The sequence below is a fragment of the Gymnoscopelus braueri genome (genome assembly GCF_963280865.1).
Source record: "Gymnoscopelus braueri genome assembly, chromosome: 3".
In the NCBI taxonomy this organism is placed as follows: domain Eukaryota; kingdom Metazoa; phylum Chordata; class Actinopteri; order Myctophiformes; family Myctophidae; genus Gymnoscopelus; species Gymnoscopelus braueri.
In genome coordinates, this window is record NC_137612.1 from 32,687,870 (window position 1) to 32,700,357 (window position 12,488).

The following is a 12,488-nucleotide window of genomic DNA, read 5'->3' on the forward strand; positions in this document are numbered from 1 at the left end:
AAATAGCATCTACAAGCTCACAATGCGACACATTGTGAGCTTGTAGATCTGCTATTTTCGTTTAATGTTTGCCTATTAAGCATTCCTACTAAATAGGGATGCTAGGGTTCATGTGGTTAATAGACAATGATTACTGTACGAAAGACTCAAAGCCATGCCCTACACAGTACAGACACATACATTGTGTTTGCATGAAGAACATTTACTCTGTCTTAAAGTATAGAACCTATCAATCACATATTGAGTCGTCATTGTATATGGAATGGTTTATTTTATTCGTGTTCCTGTTCATTTTCTTTTCGAATCAGTGGCCCTTATTTTCCAGTCAGTGTCCCCCCTGCAGGTGGCGCCCTAGGGCGACCGGCTAGGTTGTCCATGCCTAGAACCGCCCCTGGGTAGCTGCTGGCTATTTTTGCAGCTTGAGTCAGAAAGTGTTTGGGGCTTGATTTGACAGGTGCAATGATTGGCAGTCAGTGCGTCTGCATGCTTTAACTTGCTTTAACAAAGCCAACTTTACTTTTTGAGAGAACAATTTTACATATAAAATACCCCCCTTAGAGCCATGTTGTCCCGTGAGTTGTGTGTGGGCTTTTCCTTGATTTTCTCCTTCAAATGATTTAAGCCAGGAGCACATTCGCCTGCCAGATTACATTTAATGAATGTTGTTTTTCATTTTGTTTGCTATAGCGGCTCACTTGGGCACTGACTAACTAGTTGTGCAACGTGCTTTTGGAATGCATTAACATTGCTGTTTTCTAATGTGTTACATTTGTCAAGATGCAACACAGTCACAATACTGATCACTGAAGAGGAAGAGTTATTATTTCTTATTTCTCTGATTAAAGCCTTGAAGCTTGAATTTGCTTTGTTTTCTACTAGACCAGTGGTTATCAACGTGGGGGTCCTTGCGAGGGTTCCAGGACTTCCCAAGTTAGCCATTTACTGTATTTTACATTTACAGTTATTGTAGGAACCAAATGAAACTGGTCCATTTGTACACTCAGAGTGCCCTATTTTGCGCGTCTTATTTACCAAGTCTTATGTCTTAATTTAAGACCTGGAGGCATGGCCAAGGCTATTTGGCCATTCAAAAAAGCGAAACAGCATTGGTCACTCCTCCAGGTCTTGAGTTAAGACATAAGACCTCGTAATTAAGACGCGCAGGGCCCTTTAAGAGTTAAATTAACTATTAGGATTTTACATTGTGGCAGAGATAAACATTGTATCAAATGGGGGTCTGTGGCCATATCATACTGGGGTCCTGGAAATATTGAATCATGTGGATCTCAGAATCCACATGGGAACAGCGTGGCTCCATTGTGGATCTCAGACCTCAGTGGCCTGTGACATCAATCATCTATGGGCAAGGTACTGTATCAATCTGATCAGAGGACCACGTCTGACTTATAAATGATCAAATGTTGTTATATCAAGTATAAAGTATGAAACATATGTGTGGTCCAGCGGTTTGTGAGATTAGACAGACAGGCAGACAGACAGACAGACAGACAGACAGACAGACAGACAGACTCTTCTATACGATAGATGGCTAGATTCCTGCAGAGCCAAACCATGAAAAAAGGCTGTTCTAGACTGAGAGAGTGTGGGAGGGAAGAGTACAGCAGCTGTATCCCAACCTTGATTCACCTGAAGTGCTGCTGAATTTCATTTACACCATGTTACGGAATGTAACTCTAAAAGTGTACAAAATGGACCCATTTTACTGTGCCTAACGATAACTGACAATCACACAGCACTTACTGAGATGAACTGTCTTGAGAGAAGTGCAAAAAATGTACTGCTGTAAAATGATGGAGTCACTAGGGGAGGACTTTGATGGTGGCTCGAAAACACTGGTTCTCTCACTGAGGGATACCAGGACCCCCAGGGGTCCTTGAGGACATTCCAGGGAGTCCCCAGCTAAATGGCTGATAGTTAGGAACCAAGTGGACACTTACTGGTCTGTAAGTCCAAAAGTGTACTCTACTTGTACATTCTCAGAGTTAAAATAACACTCACACAGTGTAAATTGAGGTCCCAGAGATTCAAACAAAAATGTTATCAATTGGGGGCCCATTGCCTAATGTGTATCAAACTGAAAAAGAAAAACATATGTCAGCCTGACCAGTACAGTATGTTTTACAGAGGACATAATCCTACTGACTTTCTCTGTTCAATAAGCTCAAAAGAACATGAAAAGTGATGCACCTGCTTCCACTGCAGTCACAGTGATGTTGTGCCAGCCTGCAGTCTCTCGATCCAAGACCTTGCCCAGAGTGATGGCACCCGATACAGGATCAATATGGAAGATCGTCTCCTGATCCGTGCTGCGATCAATGGAAAACCTGCAACCGGAGCCAGGGAGAGAGAGACAGAGATACACAGAGAGATGAAGAGACAGTAAAGCATGAGGAGTACAATACTTTAAGTGAAATTCCAATTCCGAGACATCTAATGAATACAGTCCTTTTTCTTTTCTTCTCACTTATAATTATTTTGGGCTCTCCTTCAGTCGCTGCTACTGTGACAAACAAAGAGGTTATCTAAGGACTGACAGAGTTCATATCAGGTTACTTTGAGCAGGAGCAACTTGTACAAATATTGAATGATGAGAGAAAGAGAGAGAGAGAGAGCTAGAGAGAGAGAGAGAAAGGACAAAAAAGACGCACCAAAAGAATGGGTAAAAATAATCATCTGTTATAGTGCGTTTATTGGAAAGCTGTCACAGTGTGACCCTGCTAACTACTGCTATAGTTACTCTCTGCCCACCTTGGAGCAAGAAAGCAGACATAAAAATTTCATAGTGCGCTCCAGCAAAATCAAAACACATCATCGGCAAGTCAACAGAAACCCAATGACACTTTTCTTTTTATTTCCACTTTCCAATTTTCTCCTTTCTACTATGTCATTCTGGCTGGCTCACTCATAGCCACATAAACCCTAAACCTAAACCAGTTTGGGCAACACCAGCTTTTTAAATCTCTCTTTCTCTCTCCACAAAGGCTCCTAGCTCATACCACCCCCGCACCCCCTCTTATGACAGCCAGAGTTACATACAGTAGTATCATTAATGAAGAGAATGTGAACAGCATCATTATGTACTGCTCTCAAATACAATTCATTTGAGAGTATAGTGATGCTTCACGTGAAACAGAGGCCACAGCATAGTCAACAACTGTGCAGGTGTGATATCTACTCTTTCTCTAGTGGTACTGTGCAAGCGTTTACGGTGGAGTTATCCATTCTGCTTCACGTACAAAAGTAAACAAGTGCATTTACTAAATTTTTAGGTACTTTACTTGAGTTCCATTTTTGTATACTTTATGCTTCTACTCCACTACATCTTAGAGGCAAATATTTTATGTTTTACTCCCCTACATTATTTGACAGCTTTACTAGTTATTTTGCAGTTTTTAATTATTATTACAAAACATACATATACCAGTTAAGCCCTATTTTATACTTAGGCTATTTTAAAATAGCTGATCTACAAGCCCTGCTATTTTTGAAAGATTTAGATACTTGTTGTACTTTTAGTAAAACTGAATACAGGACATTTCCTTGGAAGAGAGTATTTCTATATTGTGGTATTGATCATTTTACTTAAAGGTAGTGATATTTTTTGACGTTTTTTGTTAAATGTTAAAGCACTATATTCTGATAGTACTCATTGCTATAGAGTATATACCTCTTTAATAAACAGCTGCAATACATTTTCAGGTGGGTTCCAATTTTTCAGCCAATCAGGAGAGAGTACCCATTTATCAGCTTAATTCTTAAACTGTTCCAGTTCCAATTTTGTCTGCTCATTTCTTTGCGTCATCACTTCCTACGGTATTTCACTTGGTATTTCACTTGCATCCTGTGCGAGTTCTCTCTCCTGATTGGATACAATTGGTATCCTGAACTGAAAATGCGATTTCGGTTTACCAAAGAGCTGGAGAGACAGGGACAAACACTCTATATCAATGAGGAGGACTATCAGAATATAGAGCTACTTCTTCCACCACTGATCCTGTGTCAAACTGAGCCAAAACATTGTTTGCTTACTGTAGGTATGCACAATGTGTCCTCAAGATACTGTTTTTGCACGTACACTGAATGTTTACCTGATCAGTTAACTCTTACCCTGCCAGAGTTTTTTCAGAACAGTCTGTAGCCTCTGCCAGGGTTTTGACCGATTTTGGTACCTTTTCGCATAGCCACAAAATATTTTTCTCAAGTATGATTGATCCCCAGAAAATTTCTAATCACAGATGAGATTCAGGTGTGGTTTCACAAATGTCAACGAGGTCAATTTGACCTTGTTGTCATGTGTTGTTTGATGTTTGAAAATAGCTCAAAACCAGTGGTTTCAAACCAAAAAACATTGTGAATTGTTTGTCCGTTTCAATTTTAACATTGAAGTGGATGGAGCAGCAAATCTTTGGAAATTGTTATCTCCTTATTCGTTTGGAATATCGAAAAGGTGTCAATACTAAATAATTAGAGAATCTTTTTTTATTTATTTTTTTATTTTTTTATTTTTTTTTATTTTTTTTAGGACGTTTTTAAACGTCTTTGGCAGGCAACAGCTAATTTCTCAAAGACGTTTATAAACGTCTTTGGCAGTTATAGAGTTAATAATACTAATGAATATCAAGCCACCAAATTATGACAGGCAGCATAACAAAAGCATTTCAGGTTCAAGAGGTTATTACAAAAGTCAACATGCTATTAGTGCACACACGCAGCACAAACGAACGCACGCACACACATACATTATAGAATATATCGACTGTTTATCCTATATTATAGTAGCCTGGGATCCAGCCTGATTCACTACGTTCGGCTGATTTTTTTTTCTCAGTTTGCTTATCAGTCTGGCCAGCCTCCTATTTGACTCGTATTTCAATTACGTAGGCAAGTCAGGAAGTGACTAGAGTTTTACACTGGTCTGTATAAAACTCAGTATCAAAAAAAAAAAAAACAGTATCCTCAAGATACTGTTTTTGCACGTACACTGAATGTTTACCTGATCAGTTAATAATACTAATGAATATCAAGCCACCAAATTATGACAGGCAGCATAACAAAAGCATTTCAGGTTCAAGAGGTTATTACAAATGTCAACATGCTATTAGTGCACGCACGCAGCACAAACGAACGCACGCACACACATACATTATAGAATATATCGACAGTTTATCCTATATTATAGTAGCCTGGGATCCAGCCTGATTCACTACGTTCGGCTGATTTTCTTTCTCAGTTTGCCTATCAGTCTGGCCAGCCTCCTATTTGACTCGTATTTCAATTACGTAGGCAAGTCAGGAAGTGACTAGAGTTTTACACTGGTCCCCCCCCCCCCCCCCCCCCTAAAGACCAATCAGAAGCCGCGAGTCGTTTTCACTTGTGCTGTGCATGGAGATAGGAGGCTTTCCAGACTGTATAGCGAGTGAGAAAAAGAACGTAGCGAAGCAGTCTGGATCCCAGGCTAATATTATAGTACTTATATTCTTACTATGCACATCCATGGGCAAATGCACAAATGCATGCATAACACACACACACACACACACACACACACACACACACACACACACACAGTGCCTGCGCGTGTGTGTGTGTGTGTGTGTGTGTGTGTGTGTGTGTGTGTGTGTGTGGGGGGGTGTGTGTGTGTGTGTGTGTGTGTGTGTGTGTGTGCGATAATGCCGGAGGCTCTGATGGGGCATTGCAGGCTGTTAGCTGGCTATCTCTGCCCAGTAGATGGCTCGTTGCCAAACGATTTCTCGCTCTCTAACACACACACACACACACACACACACACACACACACACACACACACACACACACACACACACACACACACACACACACACACACACACACACACACACACACACACACACACACACACCCCACTGAATATACTTACGTATACAGTATACACAGTATATGTGCAGAATCCTGCACAAAATGTATGCAGAGACACACAAACACAAATGCACCGGCTGCTAAGCTCCAGGCTGCCAAGGAGGCTAGTGAACGACAGCCCTGCCAATGTGTTATACTTTATTACACCTGGAACTCTTTCAGATCAGCCTCATGCATTTTTAATAGAGGTAATTTGCACAGGGCCTGCGTGTGCTGTCACTCTGTGTCTGTCTTAGTATTCATCTACATTCCCCCCTTCACACTGCAATTGTACGTCTGAGGAACACTGGGTCACAGATCTAGGCACTGAAGATTGCTTCACAACTTCATTTCTGTGAGAGGGGATGTCTACAGTGAAAGGAGAATGAAAGAGGTGCTGCTCTGCCGTGGACCCCATTCAACAGGGGTGAATTTAAATGTGGTCCTTTTGACATAAAGATTTATTAACGACATGATTACTAGCATCCGTATTCTGGGCAAACCTTTAGTGAAAATAGCCCAGATATGAGGTCAGGGGTGGAAGGGGGAGTGTCTAATACTTAACCACTTAGAGGGCAAGACCACGTTGGTAGTAGTCTGGGAGGCATTGCGTCGGAGCTTGGACAGCAGGGGCGCGGCCACTGCGTTGTGATTCAAATCAACAGCCACCAATGAAGAAAAGGGGGCGGGATCCACATGCACTGGGTGTTGCATCTAAATAGGATCGACGGGAAGCAATTTCCCCTTGAGAAATTGCGGCCGCCATTGTTGTGTACTGCTGTTTGCCTCTCGTCGGACTTTTTAGACGAGTTGCACAGCTCTCAGACCGGTCAGTTACATCCCGCCCACAAATACCAGGGCTCTGGCCCAGAAGTTCCTCGCCGAGCTGGCGAAAACTTCTGGGAACTCAGATTACGTTGGTAGAGGTTTGGGTTGCCATGATGTAACTCCAAAGGTGGACAAGAAATCAAAAATAATTGCTCCATCGATTCGAAATTAATAATTCAAAATATGCTCCTCATTGACTTACATTGTACAGTGAAACAGCTCTCAAAGTCACTCTTTTAGCCTGTAAACGAACATAAGCAAAGCTGATTCAGACAATATAGAACATCACCAAACCCAGTACTGTTAGTTTTTTTAATGCAAATGTCAACTTCCGATTGATTTTACTATTTGAAGATCCGGATCTGCGGATCCAGTTTGGGTTTTCTTCCTAATGAAAATAGCGGAATTTCTAATCGATGGAGCAATTCATTTTGATTTCTTGTCCACCTTTGGAGTTACATCATGGCAAGGTAAACTACACAACCCAAACCTCTACCAAAGTGGTCTTGCCCTTTAAGCCTTATACTTTGTCATACTGTGTATAGCGAAAAACAGCTGATTTACAATGAACACAGCGCTATTTTAGCTATTTTTGGTGGGGAAAAGGGTTTAAAAAACGTAGACAAAAAGCGACACCAGGTTGAAACTGGTTATTCATACTCTGTGGTACAACGTTGTCGCTCCCTGAAAATAACAGATCTACAAGCTCATATTGACACCGTTGTACTGCACATCGTACAACAAATTATAGATCACGCTTGACACAGATTAAAGTAGAGTTCTGTGGCTTGACAACTGTTATCCCTTTGCTGTATAGTACCTGACAGGTGCATTCACCACATCTGGGTCCTTGGCGGTGACAATTCCAACCAGCGCTCCCACTTTGGCGTCCTCCTGCACCTCCATGACGGTGCCCTCTGCCGGCTGGAAGATGGGCGGCTCGTCCTCGTCCGACACGCTCACCCGGACGATGGTCTGGTCCCGGAAGGAGCCCAGGTCCACGAAGCGAGGATCCGCGTGCTTGTTCACCGCCTCCACCACTACGTTGTGTGTGCGCTTGCTCTCAAAGTCCAGGGCCTGGAGATTCATAAAATAAAGTGAAGAAATCAAGGGGCTGTGTGGATGTTGCAAGTGGGCTCCCAAATAATTGCCAAAACATTAACGAATTTTGTTAATACAAGAGGTTCATCTAGAGTTCACGGCCCTCGCACCTACGTCACACCGCCGATCCGACCGATATGTCTGCACTAGTCTGCCTGTGTCCCCTTTGTGCCCCTATATGGAGATCTCTGTTTCTGTTGATTTATGAAAATGTCTTTTGAATCTTTTGAAATAATAATATTATTTTTTTTAATGTAATGTTTACCCGCAACCCAAAAAAATTGGTTAGTTTTGAAGACATCCTTTGAAGGATGGCCTGCGATCCTTCTTAGTAACGGTAAACTGTGGAAGAAAATATACTGATTCAGTGTCATTGAGAACTATCTCACTTTTGTGAAATGCTGGAAAGTATTTGCTTCTTACAGTAAGGTCAATAAACATCCTTATCTTCATTGATATTTCTCCAGTGATTTACAGAGTAAAATCTATTTTGACATAAACAGCGAGAAAAACTGTAACAATGTTGTTTACCACTATGCCTGTCCTGCAGTAGCCTGGCCAGTAAAATAACTTGGCTAATCACATAGTTTACAGATAATGGCCACTGTACTTTTTCCCCTCAGTGAAACCTGCTAGACTTCCACCCAGGCTGCAAACAACACGCCCAATGGCATGAAGTCAACGCTAGAGAAGATTAAGTTGTGTGAATTAATTATTCCCTTTCTTGGGCTGAAGATCAATCCAGCTGCAGCCTTTCACAGGCAGCAGAGGGCTGTGTTTAATTTGAGCGACAGGTTGGATACAGCTGGGTAAGATGTACAAATTACCATATCTCCAGCTGCACAAACTAGGAACTGTGTGCATCTGTTGCCTTTATCAATGCTGGGTAAGTCCTTTGTGCTTTGCTAACAAAATGGAATGGATGTGTTTTACTTTGCAAGCGGATATTGCTTGCACTTGTTTCACAGACCTGGATGATGTATGTCCGCTTCTACCTCATACCCAGTTGACAGTGCTGTGATTGTTCTTAATCTTGTGAGGAACACACCGTGTGGCCAATAGTATTTGAGAAAAGAAAGTCAATTTAACAGCTGGTTTTAAGTCTACAAAAGTAATGAGTAACGACAACGGAAATGAAGAACAATATTTATGAAAAAGTACAATATTTGTCTTTGAAATGTAGTGGAGTATAAAAGTCATAAGTTTACAAAAAATAAAATACTAGTACAGATACTTGAAAAATGCAGGCAGGGTGGAACGGACGGAGGAAAGTGTCAGGAGTGATTTGTGACAGAAGGGTACCAGCAAGAGTGATAGGGAAGATGTATAAAGCCCTATTCGCACAGGACTAGTATTATGTAGGGACCTCAGGAGATTTGTAATAGTTACGGAGGATAATAGTAGTCCAGTGCGAATCTACATCTCAGTAATTTGGGGTAGAATTTAGTTTTAATGATAATAAACTTTATTTGTATAGCACCTTTCATGACATGAAATGCAGCTCAAAGTGCTTTAAAGAGCAAGAATAAAGCACAATGGTCGGCGTTCGACTTTTAGACGGCGCGGTGCGCTCGTGGGAGAAGAAAGGTCCAGGTGTTTTGTAGCACGAGTGGCGACATCGAAGCCTCCCGCTCGCTCCGTCTCGCGCCCGCCGGAAAACGAGTGCTTCTTTTTTGATCTGACTGATTTTCCACATGTAGGCCTACTGTAACATAATAGCATTAGCTAGTCAAGTGCATTTGACATTATTGTCTTACAGTACGTCCTGCTCTGCCCTTGACATCTTGGTGACATCGCCGCCACCACCACACACTACCACCCAAGTCTCGGCTTGCGTTTAAGATGCGTTGGCTGAACGTATGTGTGAGTCCAGCCTCAGGCATCATCAGCCCTGGGCGAAACACTTGATTTTCAAGGAGTCACATTTCTAGTGTGTGCCATTTTCACGCATTTAAAATCATCATAAGTATCAATATTACGCTGGCAATTACACATCTGTGCACATTTTGTAGAAGGCTTCTGAAAACTCCCAGTGGGCATGCAGCGTATGCCTGCATATCACATAGACTACTACACCATGGTAGGACCCACTGATAATAAGAAGCAGAGCTGCTAGCTCAAGCGTATTCAGCCTTTCATCTGTCATGTTAGCTAATGCTGTAGCTTGAAGGTTTCTTGCATTAAGCATGTTAAAGAGGTTGTTATCCTCTGTATAATTGCTAACTATCATCTCTAATATACTTTACTTAGTGATGACAGTAGACTAAATGATCCACTATTGGGTGTAATGCAATGAACCTCTTTGCAGCCTGAATGGAGCACCACTGACCAACAGCTACAGAACCCTTACCTTTTTGACGGAGATTACCGCCTCCTGTGTCTCTGGGTCGGTGGTGACCTTGAAGAGCTCCCCTCCCTCTTGATCTTTGATCAGGTAGCTCATGTCCGTGTTCTCTCCCATGTCCGCGTCGGTGGCGATGACGCGGCCCACCGAGGTCCCCACGGGTGCCCCCTCCAAGACCGAGAACTGGTACATCTCTGGTTGGTGACGGGGTGAATGTTACAGGAGGAAAGGATAGAAGGAAAATAAATAAGTGATGGAAGGTATTACGAGGAAGAAGAGGGAGGGGTGGATGACAGGAAGAGGGTGAGGTTAGAGGGAGAGTACATGTGGAGATGGTGACACAGAAAGACAAAGAATGAAGCGGGCATAGGAAGAAAGATAATAACATGAGTCAAAGAGATGGATTGAAGAACCAGGAGGGGAGAAAGGATGAGAGAATGCAATAAAGGAAAGGGATCAACAGGATCAGGATGAGCAAGGGACCATAGAGAGGTCTGTGGTCAGTGAATGTCAACAACGTTCACAGCATACCATCCAGTTCACAAAGCTCTCAAAGAGTATTAGACCGTTCTCACAGAAGACCATTTATGTTGAACATATACTGTATAACATTATGTCATTGCTGTTAGCTTCCACTGACAGCTCATATTGAGTTCCTGTCAGGGGTTATACACTACTATATCTCTGGCAGATTCGAGGGTTGTGCATATGCTAAACTGTCAATCCATGTCAGTAAGACTTTCAGTTCTGCCAGGGTTCATTCACAACACCGAACACAGCAAGTGGTTTACATATTCAAGCAAGTCCTTTTGCACAGTTTGCAAGGTGTGCATGGATCTGCTTTCCAAATATGCGGCCATACAGCATAGTAATGCTGTAAGTGAGAATTACTGATGCTAGCTGTATTCACATTAGCAGCTACTAAAGCGACAGGCTACCATTCAATTTGCCGTCTACCAAAAAGTTGAGATGGCTTCAACTTTTTTCAGCACTCCGATAACGCAGTGAAGCATCAATTAATCATATGATCTTTTTTTTGATCATTTCCTCTGACCTCTCCAAACTTCTGACTGTAATGGAGGGAAAACTCTTTGCCGTAAGCCAGTTCCCAGTTCTTTTTAACCTGAGCCTTTATGTTCCTTTATATTTGTGTCACTCGTCGCTCGCACACGGACGTACACTTTTTGATATGTTGTGTTGTGCAACAGCGACTCAGCGACAGTGTAGCTGGCAACAATTGGTCGTTTTGCAGTTTTTGTAGCTGCTAGTGTGAACGCACCATGAGATGAAAATAATATATCAGTATACAGAAAGTAGGAAGAAAACAGTTTCAGGGGCATGTATAGAGGACACAACCCTCCACAAAAACCTGATCTAAAGTAACACAGCAAGCAATAACACTTTATTGAGCCAGCTAGACTAATGTTTTGACGTGTGGTGCGTCTTCATCAGAGTCAATCAATCACATATGGAGACATATCAAGTGAAATCTACCAGGGGCCCGTTAAATCAATTTTGCGACGTGACTCTCTATCTGCCTCTGTCACTCTCTCTATCTGTCACTCGGTTTGTCTGTCTCTCTCTCTCTCTCTCTCTCTCTCTCTCTCTCTCTCTCTCTCTCTCTCTCTCTCTCTCTCTCTCTCTCTCTCTCTCTCTCTCTCTCTCTCTCTCTCTCATCTCTCTCTCTCTCTCTCTCTCTCTCTCTCTCTCTCTCTCTCTCTCTATCTCAAAACATAGTCGAATATAATGCATTGATGTGGTGTCTGTCAGATATACAGTATAGTCGACACATCAGGAAGTGCTACTTGAATACAGTGGCAGTGGCTCAGTGGGTAGAGTGGCCATCTTAGCCTGATTATCAGCCTGAAGCTGCGTGGAGCTTCAGTCTGACATTGGCTGCAGTGTCCGCCATTACCAGGGGGAGGGGATTCAAATTTCCCTAAACCAATCACAAGAGATCCACGAATCCGCCTATATCTGACGTCATCGCACAGCTTGTTTTAGCAGATATTCGCTGATTGGCATCTTGGAATCAAGATGGCCTTAAGCCCATGACCCACCTAATTCCAACACATTTTGCTAGTTTGGGATGGCTCAGGGTAGAGGACAGGGTTAAGCAAATGAAAATGGGATTGATATTTAAGATAGTCAAAGGGAGAGTGCCCTCAATACCCTCATACCTAACTAACTACTTCTCCAAAGTGAGTGATACCCACAGCCACAACAATAGAGGGAGCGACCATGATCTGGTACTACCAATTTTTTAGAACAAACATGGGAAGGTTCTCATTCTACTGCTTCTACTGTTCTCATTCTACTG

At 42.3% G+C, this 12,488-nt stretch overlaps 1 protein-coding gene across 1 annotated transcript in view; it reads right to left on the reverse strand.

Moving 5' to 3' along the window:
* cdh22 (cadherin 22) overlaps positions 1-12,488 on the reverse strand; it is a gene marked incomplete at its 5' end in the record, with an annotated part of 108,878 nt that overhangs the window by 53,183 nt on the left and 43,207 nt on the right. The window contains 3 exons of the mRNA XM_080423510.1: positions 2,209-2,345; positions 7,544-7,800; positions 10,175-10,362. Of these exons, the coding sequence (XP_080279636.1) occupies positions 2,209-2,345; positions 7,544-7,800; positions 10,175-10,362 (582 nt within the window). The remainder of the gene's footprint in view (positions 1-2,208; positions 2,346-7,543; positions 7,801-10,174; positions 10,363-12,488) is intronic.